The sequence below is a fragment of the Mastacembelus armatus genome, chromosome 13, assembly GCF_900324485.2.
Source record: "Mastacembelus armatus chromosome 13, fMasArm1.2, whole genome shotgun sequence".
NCBI lineage: Eukaryota > Metazoa > Chordata > Actinopteri > Synbranchiformes > Mastacembelidae > Mastacembelus > Mastacembelus armatus.
In genome coordinates, this window is record NC_046645.1 from 25,019,228 (window position 1) to 25,046,792 (window position 27,565).

The following is a 27,565-nucleotide window of genomic DNA, read 5'->3' on the forward strand; positions in this document are numbered from 1 at the left end:
TCTATCTGCCTGTCTGTCTGTCTGTCTGTCTGTCTGCCTATCTATCTATCTGTCTGTCTGTCTGTCTGTCTTAATCTTAAAGGTATAGGTTTTACAAAATCCCAAAAGACCACTTTAAACATCTGCTAAAGAAACTTTGTGTCTCCTGCTCCACAAAAGTGGCTTTATCTAAAGTTTTCTGATGTGAATAGTTTTAAATCCTGCTGAACATTCAGATGCTGACATAGTTTTATGAAAATTCATAAAAAGCTTTGATTTTAAAAGTCACTGGACCTGTAAACCTATTCTGAATGTTGATATATATTTAGGAGTATTTTGTGTTTGTGTGTGGTTGTTGATAAATGAATTACAGAATTACACTGTTCTTTATAAATGGTTGGAGTGTTTCAAAGACTAACCAGTACTAACTAATACTTTAGAGTTCTGCAGAGCTGAGAATCATGAAAACTGTGATAATGGAAGCAGACGTTTGATGCATTATTAACATTTTTATGTTTTTTTTTTTAATGTTTTCATCAGGAAAAGTGTTCCAGCTGCTGCTGCTGTTGATCGGCTGAGCTGTCCCTGTGCAAAGAGAAAACCTGCAGCTTCAGGTGAGCTTCCTAACCACTTCCTGTGCTGTAGGTAAGGTACTAAATCCCTTGCTTTTTTCTGTGTGTTTGTGCTCATGAGCTGTGATGTATGTGATGTGAGGCCCTGATGACCGGATTTGGCGTAGAAACAGAAGAACACGAACACAGAGATTTATTTAGCCAACATAATGAGGAAGATTTCAATGGTCCACACATTCATCCTGGAACCAACTTATTCCTTTGGATTGCTGGACAAAGATACCCAACTGAAGCTGCATTTTCCTTTTGTCTCTCAGCAAATGTTTGGATCTTCTTGTCTAATCTAATGTCAGGTGACAGAGACTGAAAGTTACTGAATGGAAGCTGCATCTTATTAACACTAGCAACAGGTCAAGCCGCTAAATCAGTGTTAGAATCATATGATTCCACACATGCTGCAGGTCATACATTAAGACTTTGTGTGAAGCTGCTCATTACGTCTCGTCCATTCAACCCTCTTTGACGTTATTTAGTTTGTATTCACTATTAAATTGTATTCACAGCATTACTTTTCTAGTTTTGAGTCTTTACAACAAATATTTTTCATCAGTTTTTATTGAAATTACAAATGATTGCAAACTTAAAACACAAACTTTATTCTCACCTGTAACTAATGAGGACACTATAGCTCATTAATACAGTCCCTCAGGTCAAAGGTCATTTCAGTGTCAACATGTTTGTCCCTGAGCTATCTTTACTTCAGCCACTGTTTCCACTAATTCCCTCTGAGGCAAATTACAACCTGGGCTGTTGACCAGTGAGACTAATCAGACCAAGTAGATCTCAGCAGTGGTTTCACCAGTCCACAGAGGGCTGAGGACGATAATGACGTCCCTTCAGACCCCTCAGAATGGAAGCCATTAGTTGTACTGGTCAGTAAAACATTTGTGCATGTGAATTCTACTTTTCTGTCAGCGGTCACTGATATCCCTTAACACATGATCTGCCCTTAAATCTTTTCCTTGTGACTTTCCCCAATTAGTAACCCCTCCACTGCTGCTCAGTTCTCTGCGTACTACAATAGGAACTGTGCCATCCCTAAGCCTACGCTCGCCAATACAGACCAGCCCAACGCCTGGTTACATTCCACCTACCAAAATGTACTGGATGCTGTGGCTCCATTCAAAACCAGGAAGCCCAAGATCAAATCTGAGGCCTGGCTAAATAATGAGACCTGCGCTGTGAGACGCGAGTGCTGTACAGTTGAACACAAGTGGAAGAAGGATAAATTGCATGTATCCTTTCAACTGTTAAGAACCACTTTTGCATTGTTATCAGTCTGCAGTAAAAGAGGCTAAAAGGAAACACTTTTCAAACATTATTTTTTTAAACCATCACAAACCTTGTGCATTGTTTAAGACTATTGACACACTTCTTAATGCTCCTCAGACTGCCTTTTTTAAGGCCTAATTTGAAAGCTGCGAAAACTTTCTTCCCTTTTTTATCGGAAAGGTCACCTTTATGAGGGCCCAAATCTCATCTCCTGTTTTTGACCCATAAGTGCCTGTCCCTTGCTCTGCTGCTTTTCATCAGTTTGAGCCTGTCAATATGTCTCAGTTGCAGGAGATTGTTGGTCTGTTGAAACCCTCAGTTGAAATTTTTCATGTGTTGCTGTTCCCCCCCGACTTTTTGAAGAGGTTTTTATTACATCAGGTCCCTCTGTTCTTAATCAATATTAATATTAACTTTCTAATTTTAAATTCAGAGAAAACAGAGGTTATTGTATTTGGGCCTAAAAACCTCAGAAATAACTTTTCTAAAATTATAGCTACTTTAGATGGCATAGCACTGGCCTCCAGCACTACTGTGAAAAACCTTGGAGTTATTTTTGACCAGGACATGTCCTTTAACTCACACATAAAACACACACACATTCTCCTCACATACAAATCTCTTCATGATCAAGCTCCAAAAATGGGAGGCAGAGCCTTTAGCTATCAAGCTCCTCTCCTGTGGAACCAGCTCCCAGTCTGGGTTCAGGAGGCAGACACTCTCTGTACGTTTAAGGCTAGACTTAAAAGCTTCCTCTTTCACAAAACATATACAGTGGGTACGGAAAGTATTTAGACCCCTTTAAATTTTTCACTCTTTGTGTCATTGCAGCCATTTGCCAAAATCAAAAAAGTTCATTTTATTTCTCATTAATGTACACTCAGCACCCCATCTTGACAGAAATTTTTGCAAATTTATTAAAAAAGAAAAACTGAAATATCACATGGTCATAAGTATTGAGTAGAAGCACCCTTTTGAGCTAGTACAGCCATGAGTCTTCTTGGGAATGATGAAGTTTTTCACAGCTGAATTTGGGGATCCTCTGTCATTCTTCCTTGCAGATCCTCTCCAGTTCTGTCAGGTTGGATGGTGGACGTTGGTGGACAGCCATTTTCAGGTCTCTCCAGAGATGCTCAATTGGGTTTAGGTCAGGGCTCTGGCTGGGCCAGTCAAGAACGGTCACAGAGTTGTTCCGAATCCACTCCTTTGTTATTTTAGCTGTGTGCGTAGGGTCATTGTCCTGTTGAAAGGTGAACCTTCGGCCCAGTCTGAGGTCCTGAGCACTCTGGAAGAGGTTTTCTTCCAGGATATCTCTGTACTTGGCCGCATTCATTTTTCCTTCAATTGCAACCAGTCGTCCTGTCCCTGCAGCTGAAAAACACCCCGACAACATGATGCTCCCACCACCATGTTTCACTGTAGGGATTGTATTGGGCAGGTGATGAGCAGTGCCTGGTTTTCTCCACACATACCGCTTAGAATTAACGCCAAAACGTTCAATCTTGGTCTCATCAGACCAGAGAATCTTATTTCTCATAGTCTGGGAGTCCTTCGTGTGTTTTTTGGCAAACTCTATGCGGGCTTTCATGTGTCTTGCACTGAGGCTTCCGTCGGGCCCCTCTGCCATAAAGCCCCGACTAGTGGAGGGCTGCAGTGATAGTTGACTTTGTGGAACTTTCTCCCATCTCCCTACTGCATCTCTGGAGCTCAGCCACAGTGATCTTTGGGTTCTTCTTTACCTCTCACCAAGGCTCTTCTCCCACGATTGCTCAGTTTGGCTGGACGGTCAGGTCTAGGAAGAGTTCTGGTCGCCCCAAACTTCTTCCATTTGAGGATTATGGAGGCCACTGTGCTCTTAGGAACCTTGAGTGCTGCAGAAATTCTTTTGTAACCTTGGCCAGATCTGTGCCTTGCCACAATTCTGTCTCTGAGCTCCTTGGGCAGTTCCTTTGATCTCATGATTCTCATTTGCTCTGACATGCACTGTGAGCTGTAAGGTCTTATATAGACAGGTGTGTGCCTTTCCTAATCAAGTCCAATCAGTTTAATTAAACACAGCTGGACTCCAATGAAGGAGCAGAACCATCTCAAGGAGGATTAGAAGAAATGGACAGCATGTGAGTTAAATATGAGTGTCACTGCAAAGGGTCTGAATGCTTATGACCATGTGATATTTCAGTTTTTCTTTTTTAATAAATTTGTAAAAATTTCTACATTTTTGCTTTTTTCTGTCAAGATGGGGTGCTGAGTGTACATTAATGAGAAATAAAATGAACTTTTTTGATTTTGGCAAATGGCTGCAATGACACAAAGAGTGAAAATTTTAAAGGGGTCTGAATACTTTCCGTACCCACTGTATATTTAGGGCTGGCTTCAGGTAACCTTGAACCATCCCTTAGTTATGCTGCTATAGGCCTAGACTGCCCGAGGACCATCGGTGCACTGAGCTCCCCTACCCTTAACCCTCCCCTGAGCCCGGTTCTGCTGGAGGTTTTTTCTTCCGTTAAAGGGAGTTTTTCCTTTCCACTGTTGCCAAGTTCTTGCTCATAAGGTTTTTAGTGGTTGTGAAGTGCCTTGAGATGATTTAATTGAAAAAAGTATGAAAACAGAATGAAATGATGTGCATTGCTAAAAAGGCTGGAAGGGAAAGAATGTGCTGAAGATGAGCACATACTAGTATTTCTTTGCTTTTATTTTGAAGCTATGTCATAAAAAGGCTTTTATTTTTGAAAAGGCATAGTGCTGCAGGAGACTCATGTGACCTCTGAGTTTAAAAGTAAAATATGTATGCCAATAGCCAAAGTCCAGTTTAAGCTCATATTAGCGTTTGTTGACTTTTATTTTGAAATAAGCCTATAAAAAGGCTTTTATTTTGAAATAACAAAGTTCTGCAGGAGACTTGCGTGATCTTAGATTACAATCTTAACTTTATTTTGAATATTCATTATACTTTACTAAGGTCTAATAACTTCCTATAAATAACTGGCATATAATTGCTAAAGAAAGAAGTGTTAAACTAATATGAAAGAAGACAGTGTAGTGAAGGAACACAGTAAGATAGAGAAAGAAGGAAGAACTGAAGGAATTATATATGAGTTAAAGAATGAAACAACAAAAACACAAAACTGTAGAAAGACTGTATAGTGAAGTTTAAAAACAGATGAACATTGCTGAAAAGTACAGAAGGTAAAGGATGTGTAACCAAAGAAGGAGTATCAGAAGGAAGGTTTTCTTCGAAGAGTAAAAAGAAGGAATAACTGAAAAAAGGGAGGAAATGAAGGAATGAAAGCAGTATGAATGAAGAATAATGTGATGTGCATAGCTGAAAAGCTTGGAAGTGAAAAAAGGTACTGTAAAAGAGCATATGTCAGCATTTCCTGGGTTTTATGTTGGGACCATGTAATTAAAAGGCTTTTACTTTGAAAAGAAAGCATGCTGCATGTGATTCATGACCTTGTGTTAAGATCTGAACTTTTGAATTTTTAATATTTATTATACTTGGGAACGTTGCAATAACTTCTTGTAAATAACTGTAGACTTTTATTCTGAAAAGACAAACATGTCTGGCTATGAGAAGACAACAGTGCTGACTTTAAAATGTTTTCAGTGGGTGCCTAAAGCTGCATCTCAATACACAAAGTTGATATTTGCTCATATTTGTCTTTATTGGCTTTTATTTTGAAATCATACAATCAGGAGGCTTTTATTTTGAAAGAAAGGCATGTTGCAGGACAGTCATATGACCTTGAGTTAAAATCTTAATGTTAAGTATGAATATTTATCATAGTTTAGAAGGATGCATTCACTTCCTGCAAATAACTATAGACTTTTAATTTGAAAGTCTGACCATGTCATCCTAAAGAAGACACCATGCCTGACATTTAAAATTGCCTCAGTTGGTGCCTGAAGCTGTATGCCAATTACAAAAGTCCATTTTAAGGTTATTTTGCTGTTTCAGGGCTTTTATTTTGAAAAAATGCTTTAGAAAGGCTTTTATTTTGAAGGGACAATGTGCTGCAGGAGATCTTAGATTACAATCTTAACTTTATTTTGAATATTCATTACACTTTACAAAGGTGTAATAACTTCTTACAAATAACTGTAGACTTTTATTATGAAAGGTCAGACATGGCCACCTGGGAGAAGACACCATGGCTGACATTGAAAACATCCTAAGTCCGTATCTAAAGCTGTATGCCAATAGCCAAAGTCCACTTTAAGCTCATTTTATTATTTCTTGGCTTTTACTTTGAAAAAATCCAGAACAAAGGCTTTTATTCTGAAAGTGTAGCATGCTGTGGTGCACTCACATGACCTTCCATTAAATGCTGTATTTTAATTTGGAATACTCACTATACTTCAGAAAGGTGCAGTCACTTCCTGTAAATAACTGCAGACTTTTATTGTGAAAGTGTTATCATGTCCTGCTTGGAGAAAATATGGCTGACACTGAGAATAGTTCCCATGTGTAACAGCAGTGGACATTAGGCAGCCAGTCAGTCTAATTACCAACCACAGGCAACTGTTGTCCTGCTATTGCTGTGTGAGCTGTAGCTATGGTGACCTGAGCCCAGAGTGGGAGGGGGCGTGACAGTGACACAGCGCTTTACACACGCAGAATGCAGAAGCTGACAAAACTTCACACTGATTAGAAACAGCCTTCATTTGTGTTTTTCACCAGAACTCCTGTATGTGTTTTATAATGGGAGTGAATGAGAGATTAAGCAGTCACTCTCTGTGGGTTTGGCCACCTGGTGGAAAACCCGTAGGTCCTATCAAAATGAGAATAGCATTACCTGAAAGAAGACAAAAATCTACTACTACTTTTGTAAGCGTGTTCGTTTTCTGCAATAAGGACTCATCACAGTATCGCAATTTAGTAATTTATTTGCATTGAAGAATCATCTACATGTACATGGACCTCTCCTTGTTCAGAAAATCGCAGTCTGCAAGCAGTTAGCTGCAACCAACTTTCCAAAGAGAAGAGACTTAGCATTACACAAACTTTTGTATGAAAATGTGTGACTATCTGATTGGTCTATATTGGTGGGGAGTAACCGTGGTTTAGACTTAGCTCTCCCTTCGTTGGTGCTCAGGCCAGTCCCAGCCTCTTGGCACTTTCTTCAGCCAGTCCCATGCGACAGCGCCCATCTGTGAAATCTTAAGAATTCTTTACTGACCGTTTCTAGGTACTCCTCATACTGAGGTTATCTGACTTGTAACACATGTTTCTAAGACAATGGTTTCTGAATGTAGCCATGTCTGCCTCTCTATCTTTGTTCCTACTCACACTATGCTGAACTCAAGGTCACTTTCTTTTGCAAGCAGTTGATACAAGCATATAATAACTTTTAATCCCTACAAATCCCTCCTTTCACACCGAAAGGTGTGAACAATGTGTAGATTAGCATTGGCTTCTCAAACAATAACAAAATATTAGTAGCATTATGCAAGTGGTAGGGCTTTCCTCTAGTGGAATGAATGTTTGTGAAATTAATGCAAGCTGTTAGGGTTATAAGGACAAAAGTTTAAAGGTTGCCATTGTGGAATTAGATCTGAAGACAGGATGTTTATGTGAGAGGTCTGTTTCTCCAGCTGACCTCCATAACCTTATAACCCATGATGAACTGAAGTTTTATTGCACCCAAGTATCCTGTGTCTGGTTTTGTTCCCCACTATACAAATAAAGGACTGCTAAGTGAAAGGAGGGAGAGAAGGGTGAAAGTCGCATGGGGAGAGAAGAAAGTCTCTTCTCTCCGTTTGCAACTGAGGCGTTTTCACTTGCAGACTGATACTCGGTACAAAGTTGTCGTGTGTTTCATTGCCTTCAGGGAAAAGAACCATGTCAGTGTAGCGTAAACCTGACACAAGCAATTCACTTTTATTCAACCAGGGTCTCCTCTAACTCTTCATCTCCCCTTGTGAATCATGGTACTGCAATAGTGGCATTTGCTGTCCTTTAACGTCTTGTTGCTCTTTGGTAAAGGTTGTAACTAATGTAACTGATTAACTTAAGTGGTTAATCAGGGTTCTCAAACATGGGATGCAGCAACACCCACAAAGGACAATAATAGCCAGGAAGCATGCAATAGAGATGAAAAGAGACATGAACAAATTTTTATACTTGCCAAAATGGGAATCAAACCATGCACCCCATGGACCATCAATTCCTGAGTTCTCCGCCAACTCCTCAGAAAGAGCAGTGAGACTTGCTCAAGCCTTTGTAATACTGCCATCATTCAATTCAATTTATTTGTATAGCGCCAAATCACAATACAAATCATCTCAAGGCACTTTACAAAAACTAAAACTAAAAACCCAACAATTCCCTTATGAGCAAGCACTTGGCGACAGTGGAGAGGAAAAAAACTCCCTTTAACGGAAGAAAAAAACCTCCAGCAGAACCGGGCTCAGTTTGGGCGGCCATCTGCCTCGACCGGTTGGGGTGAGTGGATAGAGCAGAGAGAAAGGAACAGCAACAATAAACAACAAATAGACACTGCAAGTTGGTGGGGCCAGTAACTGCACATCAGCGATAAACAGCTCCAGGACCAGGGACACCTGCAGAAGGTACAGAGAGAGAGAGAGAGAGAGAGAGGGAGGGAGAGAGCACAAACTAGGGGAGAGAGAGAGCACAAGGTTAGTAACATTCAATGGTGGAATATACATGAGGTCGGAGAGAAGGGGGAGGGGGGGGCGGGTAGGGTAGGGGAGCTCAGTGCACCAATGGTCCTTGGGCAGTCTAGGCCTATAGCAGCATAACTAACTAAGGGATGGTTCAGGGTTGCCTGAAGCCAGCCCTAACTATATGCTTTGTCAAAGAGGAAGGTTTTAAGTCTAGCCTTAAAAGTACAGAGAGTGTCTGCCTCCTGAACCCAGGCTGAGAGCTGGTTCCACAGGAGAGGAGCTTGATAGCTAAAGGCTCTGCCTCCCATTCTGCCCAATTCATTCTCCCATCATGGCTTTGGAGTGGATCTAGCCATGATAATGTGGGTGGGCGTCACTTCTGCCTCAGCCAACTGCACCTGGGTGGACAAAACTCGAATCAAATTAGTCAGAGCAGTCATGTAATCATCACAACTTACTTGCCATTCATCCAGACAGGGCATATGACCTCCCTCTCTGGGTGGTCCTGGCATTGGCCTCCCAGCAAGCAACTCATGTGGTGTGTTAAAAAGGCCATAAACTAACTCTGCTCCTTTGTGTTTCATCCCTCCTCTGAGTTAATTCACGTACACATACAGAGATTCTGTGTGAGCCAATCAAAATGCAGCTGCTGCGCAGGCACATCCCTTCCCCCTCCCTGCACAGAGACAAGAGAGAATCTCATCGGGAGCATAAAAGATGGACTGAACTTTACACTGGCTTAAAGGTTTATCATTGTTGATTGTTCAACTGTTGTGCGTTCATGACACGTAAGTAGTGGATGTTTACCTGTTCCGCCAACCGATGGTGCTTTCAGGCATTACTATATGCCGGTGTGTTCAGAATGCTGCCGTAGATGTGTGTGACTTTATTAATGCCAAACGTATTCATCTGTTTATCAAAGTTTTAGTTATTCAGAGATGTTACCGTTGACGTGCTTGATATTTAGCCGCACTTTATTGAGTTGTTTGGATTGGTATTATTCTTTACTCGGCTAAAACGGGTTTATTAGTCGATGCATAATTCCCTGCCTCAGAGTGTCAGAGAAGCGCAGCAGCGCAACACGTGATGAGGTGTTAGGTCACAACCTGCACCGGGCAGGGTCCATTTGACTGTGACTTGTTCAATCACATTATTGTTCTGTTTTACTGACAGTTTGTATTGATGTTCGATGTGTCATACTTATTATTGTTATCTGCTTTATTATAGAAAAACCACAACACCCAAACACAAAGTTACAGTCACAACTTATCATAATAAAGAAACCAAGCCAACTGAGTGGTGTTCCTGAATTATTCCTCTGAACTGCCTTTTCACTTATTGTCCAATCTTGGGTGGGTGTGTCTTCCAACCGGAAAATAACGTTCTTATGGTGAAGCGTTGAAAAGCCTACCATTTTTTCATGGTCCTTCGAGCCGGATCACAGCACTTGCTAAAGATAAAGAAGATGGTACAGTATGCAGAGGATAAGCCAAGTGTGTGCGTCAGAAGGAACACAGCCCTTCCTGTACCTTATGATGAGTACGACCTCACCGGTTACACCGGAGTGAAGACTTGCTCCACATTATCAACCCAGGTCACCACTCATTTCAACTGTCAGACCATCTGCTGCCAACAATGCAGAAGAAGGTGCAACAGGTGTCACTCCTTTGTTACCTGGTTTCGATGATAACAGTCCATTGCATTGGTCTGATGAGGAATGTGAAGTTGTGTCTGACATCATAAGGAAGGAAAATGAGCTTCGCCAAACGTTGAGGTTTGTACAACATGAGAGACTCATTTCAGAATCAAAATGAACAGTATGAGCGAGAAATCTCTCAGCTCAAAAAGCAGATGGAGTAGCTGCGAATTCAAATGGAGCAGCAACATCCAATGAGTCGTTCTCTTTCACCTGTCACTCCTTCAAATCTAAATATGGCCAGCTATCCTACTTCTGCACCATGCAGCCCACCACGGGTGAGTTTCACGCCAGTGCCCGCTCCGCGGCATAAACTCCATAGAGAGGATCAGAGTGAAGACTTGCTTGACTGTCCAGTGGTTCTGCATCCAAATCAGTTCTCAGCTTCACATCTTTTTTGGCTATTTCAGCACAGTCATGTGGTTGTCTTGTATCCATGTGTAAGCCCCTTGCCATTTTCACTCCTTCAGTATAGAATGAGATATGTGGCTGCAGTAGGATTTCAGAGATCTTTGTTTTTCTTGCTGTTGAGAAGGTGAGTGCGTTGGAGCCTAAGGCAAGGCTGTCAGGATTCCGAGAGGTGACTGGTCCAACACTGCCCCCTGCTGACTTTAGACTGTTTGCTATTCTGAAATAATCAGTTGATTCACTGCACCTGCCCGCTGCATGTTTTAAGCAGACCAGGGCACTGTGCTCCTTGCCAGATTGTGGTTAACCCTTGTGTTGACACTCTCCTGCCACTTGATCGAACTCAAGCTCTGAGATTTCTTTTGAACTTGCCTTTAAACCCGAAGTGCGATTATCCCTGTTTTTACTAGTACAGATGTGTGTCTTCTAGAGATCTGCTTTTGACCTGTACGAACCGTGTGATGAAGAGGAACTACTTCACCTGGATTCAGTACGGATTACTACGACGTATCTGTGGATGTCATTACCTGACCGGAGAAGGAGATAAGTAGCTTAATATCCATTCTTCTCTTATGTGGATGCTGAAGAGGAGGATTGAGTCCTTAACGCTCCCCGCAAATAACAAGTATTGAGGAAGTCAATTTTTGTACCTGACACAGCGACTGTGACTTTTGACAGTGGAGTTGTTCTGCTGGAATATGAGGGAAACTGTTCTGTTGGGACTTGAAGATTTGAGTTTCTACAGTTATGAATGAGGGACAATAAGGGAACGTCCTAGATCGTCGCGACAAGGAGCCCGAAAATAAGAAGACCACAACTAAGGGAAGTTAAGAAGTGTTTTAGTTTTCCCCATTCATCTGTGTCCCTGATCGCCTTAGTTTTCTGTGGTAGATGATTACGCTAGCTCCCGAGGAACCTAGGGAGCAGTCTAGGTAATCAGTAAATTAACACTTATTCTCCGTCCCAAACTCTGTCCCGATTTAATTGACTGTCTGTGTCATTTTAGATCCAGTCGGCGTTATTCCCAGATCTTCCACCAGATCCATCCTTCGTTATTTTCAATAAACTTTAATTGTTCTCTACCTCACTCGTTGTCAGTATTTATGAGCGCCAAACAATCTTGGTAAAATCCTAACAAAGGCAAGGCAAGGCAAGTTTATTTATATACCACAATTCATACACAGAGTAATTCAAAGTGCTTTACAGAAATAAAAGACAGGTTAAAAATGCATAAGCAAGAATAAAAAATGCATGCCACCACTTTGTCACCATATTTGCCCCTTATGATATCGACTATCGGACCACGCTGACCCATATTTGTGGGTCCCCTACTTTCAGTTTGTCCCATCCCTGATGGACTAAAAGGACCTCAACACAGACTATCTGCGGAGACGATCCTGAGTCCCGGACTCTTACGTCTAGGATCGAGTAGACTACAGCTGGAGGTTCCAAACCCCTTATTTAAGTCTACAGCTGTTTAGACCCGTATTCTAAGGATAACACTAAAGTGCCACGGTTCCTAACCCCTGAGTCCCTGACCCAATTGGCTTTAGATCAAAGGTTCCCAACCTAATCAACTTAGAGTACTGACCATGAGTCCGATTGTCTCCCCCAACTGGACAAAAGTAGTGACAAGACAGTTTTAAAAAAGAAAAAATGAATAATAATAAAAAGTTAAAAATTAATATTAAAGGAATGAGTGCAGATAGATCAGTTTGGATAAAACACTGTCAGGGCTAGTCTGGTCATATGTTATATGCCACACTAAAAAGAAAGGTGTTAGGATCAAAAGTCTAAATTGTTTATCATAGAATTTACTCACTGCTATAAGTAAATGTACATGTGATCTTGTTGAGTAATTGAACTTTTGACTGCTTTGAATGTTGACCGCTCAACACATGTCAGTTGTGCATATGTTGAAAGAATGTATGCGTTTAGGAAGTGAAACAGACCCGCTCAGGGGCAAGGAACTTGTGACACCAAGTGCCCCCCTGTTTGAACTTCATGAATCTATAGGGACAAAAGCCAGTTTCCTTGTTTCTAAAGCGAACGTGATATATGTTAAAGGTCTTCTGTGCAACTATTGTGTAACCTTGTTTGCTATAAATAAAGAAGTCTGTGTGAAGCTCGGGGCTGCAGCCACAAACCCAAGAAGAGACGTCTTCTTGCAGCCACGAGCTGATCCCAGCCTGAAAAGATGCAACGTGTCTCTTGTTAAATGTTTGAGTAGAACCAACAAAAGGTTTTTAGCTTGGACTTAAACATTGCCAGAGATGAGGCTTGTCTAACATCATCAGGAAGACTATTCCAGGTTTTAGCTGCATATAACTGAAACGCTGCTTCTCCCTGTTTAGTCCTGACTCTGGGCACGAGGCCTGTCCCTGATGTTCTCAGAGTTCGAGATGGTTCATATGGCATCAGCATGTCAGAGATGTAATGTGGTGCTGAGCCATGAAGAGACTTGTACACAAGCAGTGCTGTTTTGAAGTCTATTCTCAGAGATAGGAAGCCAGTGCAGAGATGTGAGAACAGGAGTAATGCGGTTGTACTTCCTGGTTCTAGTCAGGACCCGAGCAGCAGTGTTCTGAATGTACTGTAGCTGCCTTACAGCTCGTTTTGAGAGCCCTGTGAACAGGCCGTTACAGTAATCTAACCTGCTAGAGATAAAAGCATGGATGAGTCTTTCCAAGTCTGGTTTAGACATGATCCCTTTGATTCTGGCAATGTTTTTGAGATGGTAAAATGCTGACGATGTTATCGATTTAACGTGGCTGTTAAAATTCAAGTCTGAGTCCATGATTACCCCTAGATTTCTAAATTTTAAATTTTAGAGAAAGAGACTTGAGGTGACTGCTGACACTTTCTCTTTGTTTCTGAGACCCAAAGATGATTATTTCAGTCTTGTCACTGTTTATTTGGAGAGAGTTGTTTTGCATCCACAGAGTGATCTGTTCAATACAGCTGCACAGTGAGTCGACTGGTCCATATTCACCAGCTGTGAGTGAAATGTAAATCTGAGTGTCATCTGTATAGTTATAGTATGACACATTATTGCTGCGTATTAACTGGCCTAAAGGAAACATGTAAAGATTGAACAAAAGGGGTCCCAAGATGGACCCTTGGGGGACCCCACATGTCAACACCATTTGGTCTGAGACACAGTTACCAACTTCAATGAAATACTTCCTGTCTTCAAGATAGGACTTAAACCATTTAAGGGCAGTACCAGAGATGCCTATCCAGTCCTCTAACCTTTGTGACAGGATCACATGGTCCACTGTGTCAAAAGCAGCACTTAGATCCAGCAGTACTAAGACAGAGACTCTGCCAGCGTCGGTGTTCAGACGAATGTCACCTTGATGAGGGCAGTTTCAGTGTTGTGATGGGGCCTAAATCCTGACTGAAAATCATCAAAGCAGTTGAGAAAGTCAGTAAGTTGTTGGTAAACAACTTTTTCAATGATTTTGCCTAAAAACGGCAGGTTTGATATGGGCCAGTAGTTGTTCAGTACCATGCCATCGAGACTGCTCTTCTTCAGGAGAGGCTTGATGACAGCAATTTTCAAAGCCCTTGGAAATGTTCCAGACTGTAATGAGTTATTAACTAATTGAGTGAGTTATGGTAACAAACTGCCTAGTACTGATTTCAGAAACTTAGTCGGTAAAACATCAAGGCAATAGGTGGATGAGCTCAGACTTGAGATGGTCTCTTCAACTGTTATGTCATTTACTGGTGTAAAGTGTTTCAGTTCTACCAAGTGTTTCCTGGATGGCTACAGATTTGGTATCTGCCTTGTGCAATTTATTGTTTGTTTAATACCCTGAATCTTGTCATTAAAAAATAATGCAAATTCATTACATTTAGATGTTGAAATTAGTTCCAATGGCAATGGAGATGGAGGGTTTGTCAACCTACTCACTGTAGCAAACAGGACACGTGAGTTGTTACTACTGTTGTTGATGATTTCAGAAAAATACATTTCTCTCTTTCTACGTAGAGTTTCATTGAACACACACAACATCTGCTTATAAATGTCATAATGAACCTGGAGCTTTGATTTACGCCATCTTTGTTCGGCCTTCCGGCACTCCCTTTTCTGTGCCCTGACCGAGTCATCATTTCTCCACGGTGGCTTTTGCCTGTTCCTGATTAATTTATCCTTAACGGGTGCAATCACATCTATGACATTTAGAACACTTGAAGTATATGAATTCAACAAATTTTCAACATGAGAGAAAGTGGTATTTTCAAACCTACAGTAGGTACGGAAAGTATTCAGACCCCTTTAAATTTTTCACTCTTTGTGTCATTGCAGCCATTTGCCAAAATCAAAAAAAATAATTTTATTTCTCATTAGCACTCAGCACCCCATCTTGACAGAAAAAAACAGAAATGTAGAAATTTTTGCAAATTTATTAAAAAAGTAAAACTGAAATATCACATGGTCATAAGTATTCAGACCCTTTGCAGTGACACTCATATTTAACTCACATGCTGTCCATTTCTTCTGATCCTCTTTGAGATGGTTCTGCTCCTTCATTGGAATCCAGCTGTGTTTAATTAAACTGATTGGACTTGATTAGGAAAGGCACACACCTGTCTATATAAGACCTTACAGCTCACAGTGCATGTCAGAGCAAATGAGAATCATGAGGTCGAAGGAACTGCCCAAGGAGCTCAGAGACAGAATTGTGGCAAGGCACAGATCTGGCCAAGGTTACAAAAGAATTTCTGCAGCACTCAAGGTTCCTAAGAGCACAGTGGCCTCCATAATCCTCAAATGGAAGAAGTTTGGGGCGACCAGAACTCTTCCTAGACCTGGCCGTCCAGCCAAACTGAGCAATCGTGGGAGAAGAGCCTTGGTGAGAGAGGTAAAGAAGAACCCAAAGATCACTGTGGCTGAGCTCCAGAGATGCAGTAGGGAGATGGGAGAAAGTTCCACAAAGTCAACTGTCACTGCAGCCCTCCACCAGTCGGGGCTTTATGGCAGAGGGGCCCGACGGAAGCCTCTCCTCAGTGCAAGACACATGAAAGCCCGCATAGAGTTTACCAAAAAACACACGAAGGACTCCCAGACTATGAGAAATAAGATTCTCTGGTCTGATGAGACCAAGATTGAACGTTCTGGCGTTAATTCTAAGCGGTATGTGTGGAGAAAACCAGGCACTGCTCATCTCCTGCCCAATACAATCCCTACAGTGAAACATGGTGGTGGGAGCATCATGTTGTGGGGGTGTTTTTCAGCTGCAGGGACAGGACGACTGTGTCTTTTCTGAACAAGTGTAGGTCCAGTTGCATCTTTGGGAATTATGGACAAATCAAAAAAGACACAAAAATGATCAGACAAAGCAACATCAATCACAGTGATATTAGAAGCGTTAGTTTTTGTAAAGTGCCTTGAGATGATTTGTATTGTGATTTGGCGCTATACAAATAAAATTGAATTGAATTGAATTGAACACCCTTAGTAATGACAAGGTCCAGAGTGTGACCTCTGATATGGGTCGGCTCCCTAACGTGCTGGCTGAAGCCATACGTTTCAAGGACGGCAGAAAGTTCTTTAGCATACAACAACTGAAAGCATCTCAGTAAATTCATCAATAAAATTTTGACAGCATTGGGGAGGTTTGTAGAGGATAATAAAAAGTATAGAGGGAGATAATTTTTGCTCCATTTTAAAAGATACATACTCAAATGATAAATGACAACCTGTGGGTAACCATATTATTCCTAAAAAAGGCACAGACACCTTTTGTTTTCTCGTGTTTCTGATGGAAATGTAAAATTAGGTGGGGTGGATTCAATAAGAACTGCCTGTCCTGATATCTAACCATGTTTCTGTTAAAAACATAAAATCAAGATTATAAGAGGAGATAAAATTATTGATTAAAAATGATTTGTTACATAGAGATCTGACATTGAGCACTGCAACTTTCAAATTAGTTTGAGTAGGACCTGAGATTATCTGTCTACAAGGGATTTGAATTAGATTTCTCTGATTGGACAGTCTGTCACTGTTTTAGCCACTGCGTGTTTTGACTGGAGCTATAGCACTAGGGGAGAGTGTTCTCTCCCTGGGCCTCAGGTTGATAAGTGGTTTATTATGGCTATAAGTCCTAGAACAGCAGAGGCCCTGGGTGTCCTAGTTACTGATAGCAGCATTGATGCTAGTCAGGATCTTTGGTCCGGGAGCAGGTGCGGGGGGTCTGACAGGGGTGCTCTGAGGAAAGACACGTGTTTGCTGGGGGGATGAGTTGACTGGCGTTGATGATAATACCCATGACCTTGCCCAGTTAGGGGTCAGAGGCACCATTTTAATTCCTGATTTCACCAAGGTTTCCAAATGATTTGGAAATCTCATTGGTGAAGCCGGGGATGGGATGGTCAGTGATGAGTCTGCAGAGGATGCGGATGCAGCTGGGGGGGCCCAGGGCAGTGGAGGGGGCACCATTGAAGGTGCTGTTGAGGGGGGATCCTTAGCTGATGAGGGGTCCGTTGCTGGTGTGGTGTGAGTGTTTACTTCACTCCTCTCTTCTCTCAGAGGAGCCTTTAGCTGTTCAGACGGCCATCCAGACCCAGTGTGGTGTCTCAGAGAGTGGAGGAGGTTATCCATTAACCGTCTCACTCCACTCCTGCTCAAATATGGGCCCTTTCCTTGAACAGGTCGTCGCGTTGCCAAAACAGTTATCAATGAAGTGCACTCTTCTTATCTCACAGGCCTTGGACAGCCATGTGTTCAATGCAAGCAGCCGACTGAATTTATTAATCCTCCTGTCGATGTTTGGGAGAGGTCCACTGACAAATGACTGGATTTTCAGTTTGTCAAGTTTCTCTAATAATTTAGAGAAGTCCTGTTTTAAAACCTGTGATTCTCCCTTTCTGGTGTCCACGGCACCCACATGCAGGATCAGCTGTTTGACTCCATGGTGTTTTGAGATGACCTGGGGGAGGAGAGCTGATATATCAGTGACCGTGGCACTTGGGTAGCTGCATGTAATAATTCTGCTGTTGTTTATGTCACTAATAGCACCGTCTCCAAGCAGAAGGATATCTCTGTCCTTCACATTTGTCACAGGTTCTTTGTATCTGTTTCTCTGACTGGCTCCATGGCTCCTGTTTTTAAAGTTATTGCTTTTTTGGTTTTCAGTCATAGCAGACATTTCTTGCTCAATAAGATTTAGTTCAGACAGTGGTTGAAACCTGTTACTGAGCTGTATGTTTGTTGATGCTACATGTGGTCCTGGGGTGCCACCATTCTTCTAATTCTGTGACGCTTTGGCTTGGCAGGCCACTTCATTTTGATCAATTCCCACTTTTGAAAGTTTTGGGAAAGACACTGTATCGTCCAGGTTCAGAGTAGCGTTTTGGTCAACATAGCACTTATTATTGATAGTAGGTTTCGGCTTCTTACCACTGGGTCTGAACAGAAGCGTGTCTTGAAGTCCTCTTTCAGATTCCAGAGCAAGAATCTTCATTTGTAACACATTGATTTTCTGAAGATATATCCGGCAGTTTTGGCACAATGTGTTTTCTTTTCCAGACGTGTTGAAATATTCATGTTGAAAACAATCCATGGTTGTAGTCCCTCAATAGGTCAGATTAAGTGTTAAAAAGAAAAATAAAATCCTCACTAAAATTCCAGATGCAGTTAAAAAAGGGGTAAAAAAGTGTATCATAAAATCATTAGGTAAAAATAAATGAAATAAAAAGGAATAAAAGCAAATTAAAGCTGGCAGAAGCAGGAGCAAGCAGAAAAGCGTCTGCACTCTTCAGAAGCAGGAAGAAGGCCACTACTCCGTGGTCCGTGTTCACTGTTAGCTCATGGCACATTACAATGTGGCTTGTTTTTGCGATTGCCTAAGGCTAAGGCTACCAGGTATCTTGTGCATCCTGCTTGTCCAGTTTCCATATTGTCGAGTTTTGAACTGTGGTACTGCATCAGACAAAGTTCCTTTTCCCAGGATACTTATTGGCGTTCGCCCATGCAATTTTAAACTTTAATCAATTTGCCATTACAACCAAACTTGTGCCCACACGGCCACTGAGTTCGGTTGTTTCATGTGCGCTTTGCAACTTTTACACTATAACAACAGGTTTAATGTACTTAAAGGAAACCTTAGTTAACCGGCATGGAAATTCATAGTGTACACTTTGTTTTCAATCAAGTTACTGGCAAACTTTAAATTCTCAAGGAATGCAAGACCAGGTTGATATAGAGTTACAACAACGCTCCAGCTGCATTAAAATTAAGTTAATCTAATCTATGATCCTATCCCAAGTCAATTTTCTATGTTCGATAAACTATTGTTATTGGGCAGTTTAACGCTTACTCATATTACTACTTTTCTTTATTCTTTCTTTACTTGAAAATCTCAAAACATGATTCCTCAATGCAACACTCTTAATTTCAACCAATACGATCAAAATTTTGATCATTCAGTCCTGACCTTCACAACACTCACTTATAATTTAATGATTGCCAATACACAGAATTCGGTTCATTAGAACAACAGGTTTCTGCTTACCTTTTTGGTTTGGGACGTCCCGTGAGTGCTGAGATGTCCGGAGTTCAGATCCAGTCCTTGCTGAAAATCCTCAGCCTCGAACTGTGGTCCAATTGTGTCATAACTCAGGTAAACAGGTCAGGAGCACACTGGGCCACACACAGAACACAGAGTCAGAAGGGTAACGTGTTTGCTTCTTTTATTGAGAACCAGGTGCGTGGGAGTTGTGACCAGTAGATGGAGCTAGGAGACAGGTAACTGATCCTCCTGGTCTCGGAATCCAGCGTTGTGCAGGGAGACTACTCTGAGGTAGAAACGGCGGAGGAGGGAAGAGGGCTCCAACACTCCGGCTCAGGATACGTGGGGAAAAAACAGGAAATTGCTACTAAAGCGCTCTGCCGGGTCAGAAACAAAGAGTCACAACCACACTTACTCGGCAGTACTAGTAGGTCAGTCCTTTTAGGAAGGGAACAACAGAAAAAACCCCTCTTCGTTTAGCAACTCCGGGGAACTTAAGAGTTGGGAAAAAATAATAACTCCTCTCCGGCTTTCCTTGTAGCGAAGGAACCAACGGGGAAAACAAAAAGTCACTGGGTACCTTGTCCTCAGGACGAAAAGGAAGGATTCCCAAACTGAGTGTCCAGGGGACGAAAAGAACAGCGAGCAGGCCAGGATTCGGGATCTCCAGGAAGACTGAGGAAAGATCAGGTCTTGGACTAGACCGGGACGACTGGTGATCTAGGAGTAACGGCAGACAATCTGGCGGTTGTCTCTGGACAGGTGCACGGTACTTATCTGGAAGGTAAGCACAGAACAGGTGAAAACAATTAACTAATAATACCAAGTTGGCGCAAGTGAGGGGCTAGGAGATCCTGCTGGCTTCGCCAAAATAAGACCCTCCCGGAAGTCACGGGACCCCGGGATTGGTGCTGGGGGGGTTAGAAGTTCGGACCAAGGATTGCCCACTCTGGTACTCAAGTTCAAAAACGAAGTTTATTCAGAAAAACACAAAACTCAAAGGAAACCCAAAACATGAACGTAGAACCCAAGAGACATAGGTACACCAGCGAGAGGGATGAAACCACACAAACCAAGGAGACGAGACAAGAGGGTCAAGGTCACACATACCAAGGGGAAACAAACATGGTCAAAGGCCTGGGGTCACACACACACCTCGGGGACACACCAGGCTCACACAAATGAACAAGGGTCAAAGGCCTGGGGTCACACACACCTCGGGGACACACCAGGCTTACACAGAGAGACAAGGGTCGAAGGTCTGGGGTCACACACACCACGGGGACACACCAGACTTACACAGAGAGACAAGGGTCGAAATCCCAATGTAATTTCTGAAGAAATTGCATTGGGATTGCCGACTGCCGCAAAAAGTTTGATGCAAACTGCGTCACCGAAGCACGTTTTGAATCGCCTGACGCAGTTGGAATAATCGAGAAATACGAACTGTATGTACTTTTACTTTGAGAAAATGCTATAAAAAGGCTTTTACTTTGAAAGGACAAAGCTGCAGGAAACTCATAGGACCATACACTAGAATCTGGACTTTATTTTGAATGTTCCTTATACTTTGCAAAAAAATGTAATATCTTCCTATTAATGACAAGACTTTTATTGTGAAAGTCCGAACATGACCTGCTGGGAGATGACACCATGGCTGATATTTAAAATAGCCACAGAGTCACTTGCTCTAAATAGCTCAGAATGGTCCCCATGTGTAACAGCAGACATTAGGGAGCCCATTATTCTTAATTACCAACCACAGGCAGCTGTTGTCTCATCCACTGCTTTGTGAGCTGTTGCTATGTTGCCCAGCAGTGTTAATTTCGTTGACAAAGTATTTTTGTTATAATTTTCGTCAATGACAAGTTTTCACTGACGAAAACGAGACATTAACTAAATAAAAATTAAGTGATGGCGACAAAAACTAAATAAAAAGTAATAATAACGAGACGAAAATGTGAGTGAGGGACGTTTTTAGAAAAGATCCAATCAGAATTAATCTTCTTAGACACACATTTGAAAAGTAACTGATCCACCTAGTGACGTGGGATGCGCGAGTACACGACATCATCATAGCCTACACTGGGTTTCTGTCTGACTTAAACTATAATGAAATGGCAACAGCTGGAGAAAACAAAGAGAAGATATATGGGTCAGTTTCATCTTTGATACAATGGCATTACTGCTAAATACAGTTTTTCTCTTAAATATTTTGGAGTTGACCTTTTGCTTTAAAGAATGAAGAATGTCATATGCAAGTTATAAACGATGCATATCTAATTTTTGGTCTTTTATGGAAATATTTAATGAAACTTGTTTTTCATTTAATTTTAATTTAGAATATTTAACCCAATAGATTTTAGTCGACTAAATCTACAGTTGATTTTCTTATGCTATTTGCCTTTGCCTTTTATTTATTCGACTAAAACTAAAACAAAGCAGATGACTAAAATATGACTAAAACTAAAATTGCATTTTAGTCAAAAGACTATGACTAAAACTAAATTAAAATCTGCTGTCAAAATTAACACTGGTTGGACAGAGTAGGAGGTGGAGTGACAGTGACACAGTGCTTTACACACGCAGAATGGAGAATCTGACAAAACTTCACCTCACAAAATGGAGGGATACAGAAAAACAGAAAAAGACCTATCAAAATAATTCTTTCATTAACAGTGTCAGGAGGCTTCATCGAAGAGACGGATCCACTTTTTGTGAAGATATTCCAAAAAATGAACGATTGGTGGCGAGTTAGAAACAGCCTTCATTTGAGTTTCTCACCTGGAGCTCTTTTATAATGGGAGTGAATGAGAGATTGAGCAGTCACTCTCTGCGGGTTTGGCCACCTGGTGGAAAAACCATAGGTCCTATCAAAATGAGAATAGCATTACCTGAAAGAAGACAAAAATCTCTACTACTTTAATATATAAATTGTTTATATAGCTGAAAGTTGACACAAGAAGAGACGAAAAATTTGAAAAAAGCTGAAGCGCAAAACCTTTATTAGTGTGAATGCTGCTTCAGCACTCCCACTAACAATAATAATGAAGATTAGGATAACAATGGTGTGAATGCTGAATCAGCATTTTTTTGTGCGTGTGGCAGGTTCATCGTGGACATGAACAAACTGGAATCTGTCCGATAAATGGGCTTACTGTTCCTCTGATACCAGTCACATGCTCCAGTCTCTGTAATAAGATGCTTTGGTCAGTGGTGTCAAATGCAGCACTAAGGTCCAGGAGGACAAGTATAGAAACAAGTCCATTATCTGAGGCTAAGAGAAGATTGTTGGTGACTTTTAACAGTGCTGTTTCTGTACAAAACCTGAAAATCTTGAAATTGTTCAAGCAGCTGCCCTCCACTGTGTTGGCACATGGCATAGATGTAAATAAAGATGGAATCATTTTCTTAAATTTATTAACAGCGTAGTCAGATAAACATCTGCTGTAGTGGAATTTTCTTCCAGACGCTGCATGATCCATCATCTTAAATTCAAAAGTTATTAAAGAATGATCTGACAAAACAGGATTTTGGGGAAAAACTATTAAATGTTCAATTTCGATGCCATAGGTCAGAACAAGATCAAGGGTGTGACTGAAACAGATTGAAGCAACATTGAAACATTTGAGTGAAACCAATTGAATCTAATATTGAATTAAATGCAGGTTCCAACCCTATTAAACCCTGTCTGCTTTCTTATTTTACAAAAGCACAGAGTTTTGTTATTATGATTGTATACAAATAAAACTAGACCCTTCACAGATTCGAATGATATATTGCTCTTATCTGTACAATCAAAACTGACGGAGTAATTTAAATTTGTTTCAGTGTTATCAGGAGATAATGCGCTGCCACAAAACGCAGTGGTTCGTTCGTCGACCCCTAAAGGTAAAAGGCATTTGAGCCCGTGGGTCCCCAAATTTAAGGACTTTAAGGACCAGTTAGTAAACACAGCATGAAACAATGCACTAATACTGAAAGACTACAGCGATGTTCCACATCAGATTAAACAGCAGTATCTGGGCTACAAGACTATATAAACCTTTTTTACATGCTCCAAACAAAACTAAAATGATAACTGAATTACTAAACAAACTTCACACAGCACTGCTGTCTCAACCCGCTCGCCACATTTCTAGCTCTACTGCTATGGCACTCTATGCAAAACACACAAAATACACCTCAAATGAAAGCAGATTCTGAAGATGTGTGTAAAAACACAGTACAACAAAGTATCCGAGAGATAGAAACCAAAACACAACAGCAGAAATCCCTTGGCCAGACGCTAACTGTCAAATTTTTCTTACCTGCTGTGAAAAAATGTATTTTACAGGTAAATCGACAGTCCAAATCCAATCCGATTCTGATTGGTTGACTGTGCTGTCAATGTCATTATGGCGAGTGTAGCGTCATTCTGTTGGCTCTAACAATTCGAACAAGGTGCTAATCACTCAAACCCACCAAGTTGCAGATATAGATCCCTGCGTATTCACATAAAGGGAAGTATCAAGAAACCTAGAATTACGCACAATGATGCGCAAGGGTGACAGTTTGAAGTCACAGATTTGACACTTTTCACTTAATTTTGATTTTGAAAGTATTGAATACCATTAGTGATATACAAATGAAATATGTAGTTTTTTTACGTGAGAAAATACAAATGGCACAAATGTGCCAAACTGTACCAACATGGTCATTTTGGAAACCTTGCCTAAGCTGTCTGTATTAAAATCTCTCTAATTTTGTTCTGCTTCACTTTATCAGAACAATATTAATAGTATTGCAGAAATAATGTTAATGTGTTTTATTTTGATTTCATTGAGGTTTAGAGCTGCCACTGCATCATTCTGAAAATATACTCATCCTGAAAGTGTTTTTTTTTTTTAGGCAAGGCTGAAAATTTTTAATTTGTGCTGTGTACCATCTTCATTTACTCCTCACCAGTAACATAAACTGATATTTACACATCTGAACAAAGAACAAAGATCTGAACAAATCTCTCGATTTTTCCCTTTAATATGACACCAAAAGTATTCAAATAGACCTTGTGGTTGCAGAGATATTTCATTATGGGCAATTTTCGAGCAGAGTTCTAAAAATATAGGTCTAGGGCTCAGTTATACACACATCAAGCCTTGACCAAAAGTGATAGAATGACTGATTAAAAACATTTTCAGATGTTTCTTCATTTAAAAAAAGTACTTTATTGTTTCGTGTTTCAAGGTTCAGTTCTGTTTGATACACTCTTGTCTAAAGACAAAGAATGATGGTGATGACAATAGCAGAGTAATAGTCACTTCATCTCCTTATCTGCTTTTACCTCCACTTAAAATTGTTTTATTTTCCCTGAGCCTGGTCCTGCTTTTTTGTGTTCAAAATGTTCAACTATTTATGACATAAAATTAAAAAATAAAAATTCCTGACTTCTTTACTTTGCATTAAATCCTGTGACACTACAGCAACATTTATAATTCACACTTTTTTTCTGAAGCAAGAAAATATTTCAGTGCAGGATATTAAATTATTTACTGAAAAGTTTTTGTCTTAACTTCTTATAACAGAAAATATTTTTACATGTATTTCGTATTTTTGACGTTTGCACTCCATAAATGAAAGGATTTAAAAGTGGCTGTAGTACTCCAAAATACAGAGACACAAGGATTCGTAACACACTGGGTAAACGGGTCATATCAAATCTGCTCTGAAGTATCTCAAAGAAACAACCAAAAGAGAAGTTTAGGAGAGAAACAAGGTGAGGTGTGCAGGTACTGACAGCTTTCTGTCTGGTCTGTTTAGAACCAGAAAAACACACTTTAAGAATTTTCATGTAAGAGAAAAGGATTGGAAGCAGAGGGACTAAGATGGATGTAGTAGCAGCAAAAATTCCATAAATGTTGTAGACTTTAGTGTCAGAACAGGCCAACTTAACCATTAGGTAGTTACTGCAATATAAACTGTTTATGATGTTTCCACACAATGTTAACTGAAGGCTTAATGATAAAGTAATAAGACATCTGATAAAAGAGTACAACCATATCACAATGGTTAAGATAATCACCTTGTTAAATGTCATACGTCTGTTATATTGTAGAGGATAACAGATAGCAAGGTAACGATCATAAGACATGAGGGCCAAGTTACAAAACTCTATGTTTCCATAAGAGTATAAACAGAAAACCTGCAGGAAACAAAAGGGAACAGACACAGTGTGAATGTCAGAGAGGATCTGAACCAGAAGGAATGGAAACAACCCTGTACTACCATATAGATCATTTACAAACAGGCTGCACAGAAACATGTACATGGGCTCATGTAAGCTTCTGTTCACACAGATCACCACAATCAGTGATATGTTGACAATAACAATTATAATATACAACAATACAGTCATGATGAAATAAAAATATCTCAAAACTCCTACATGTGTATACAAACTAAGAATGAAATAGGAAACAGTTGAATTTACCATAATTCTCTCAATTGACAAAAGAACTATCTGCTTTTTTACCCTGCAATGAACTGGCTGTTCAGAGGTAACATCATGACATCCTAACACTTCCCAAGCTTTACGCTAGCACTCAGCATCATTTTCTTCAAAATCTTCATCAATTCACAGAGTGGGAAACATCACATGCAGCACAAACTTACCATTTACTCTCCTTTAAATCTGGTCACGGTACATGTTTAGAGCCCTTATATAGTTTGTCATTTTTCACCTGTTGTGCTGCAAACTGCTGTAGTCATGTCTGTCGGCTGCACGGAGAATGATCTGTAGCTTTATAGACAGTTCAGCTCACAAGAGCAATAACAAGACACTTCCATCTTATTCTCAGTGCCCTCCCCTGATTACTGACTGACATTGTTCTACTCAAATAAAGTCCGAGAACCTGGAAAAATAGGTCAAGGTTAGGACAAGAAATGAAACACTGAAATATGTGATTTTTTTACTGTTCTCCAGTTAAAACACAAATAAATGTTTCCTGGCCCTATGACCACAGCAGCCAGGCATTGTGCCTGTACCGTTACTGTAGGAGCCAAAGATTTGATTTAATGTCTTTCTCTACTGAGAAGCTTATCTAGTGGTGGAAACTGGGATAGAGGCGGGGAAGAACATAAAAGCAGAGGATGCCACTTTGGGGGTGTGGTCAGACAGTCTTGACCTCACTCACAGTTCGCATCCACTTTCTTTGTTAAACAATCCTTTAGTTATCCTCAGAATCTTGTTTTTTGTTCTAAAAATAATTCTGGATGCTTCTATTTGTTCACCATCTAAAATAAACAGTTCTTTATTTTTTTGAACATCATTTTGAACTTTGGATATGTTTCCTTTTGTGAGCGTCAAGACCTTTCTGTTCTGCCACCAAAGTATTTATGATATAGAAAATTAAAGGAACCAGGAATAACCACCCAAGTCACTGTAAAGGTAAATTATCAGTTATTTTATAGCAATATTGGTAAAGTTTCCTTAGAGTTACAAAAAGTTTTAAAAGTCTTTTAAACCATGTTCAGCGTCATTCTGATCAATTAATAACAAAATAGTAAATACAACTACTCTGTGTTACAGTAGTATCATACCTAGTCATTCAATTCACCCGTTTGGAACGTTGTCATGTGCTTCCCTTCAGACTATAGTTATGGGTCAGTAGGTCTCTACTCATCTACTGGAACCTACTGGAAGATTCAGTAGGTCTTTTTCATCCTACAGATCCTCATTGTCATAACATACATTATGTAAGTTATGTCTTTAAATGTAAGCATGACAATTGCTCGGTTATATTTAAGTATTAAAACGTTGGTTAGATTAGGTTTCGCAAATAAAACGTTTCAATAAGGTTTAGGAAATAAAACATCTTGGTTAGGGTTAGGAAATTCTTTTCTTTTCTTTTCAGCACTGTAGCCAGGCTGACAGAAAGTCACAGCTCTGTTGAGCCCAGTGTTCCCTTAGCTCTCAGCAGTGATGAATTTTAGTTTCTTCACAAATAAAATCACAACTATTAGAGATAAAATTCAGCAGATGCTTCCTATACCTGCAATAAATGAACACAGCTAATGCTGCAGCCTTTGCCATCACAGAAACTAGTTTACTACCAGAGCTTAACTGGGGTCACCTTAGTGTATTGTTAAATGAGCTGAATTTCAGTCATTTTCAAACTGTTCACTACAGTGAACAGTAAAGGCTTAGTCCTATATTATATTATATTATTATATTATATATTGTATTTCCTATACCAAAACAAGGGAAATGACTGTCCCCTGTGTTTTTCAACACTTCAACATTTCAACCTATGCATCCTGTCAGAGTGAGCCTGCATTAAAAGTGATTGGTTAGTTCAGTTTAACCTGCAGGAGTTTCTGAAGGCTGGTGTGGTTTGTTGTGCAACAATCTTTAGTCCACAGCTGAAGCGGGGAGAAAATCCATAAAACAA

At 40.4% G+C, this 27,565-nt stretch overlaps 1 protein-coding gene across 1 annotated transcript; it reads right to left on the bottom strand.

The window, feature by feature from the left end:
- Nucleotides 1–15,442: 15,442 nt before the first annotated feature.
- On the bottom strand, nt 15,443–25,608 carry LOC113144941 (olfactory receptor 10A6-like; the record flags this gene model as incomplete). Its single annotated transcript, XM_026331275.1, has 2 exons — nt 24,720–25,608; nt 15,443–15,459 (listed from the first exon to the last, which is right to left on the bottom strand). Coding segments are annotated over exons 1-2 (906 nt in total), but the record flags the coding sequence as incomplete, so codon positions are not given.
- Between the last annotated feature and the right edge of the window lie 1,957 nt (nt 25,609–27,565).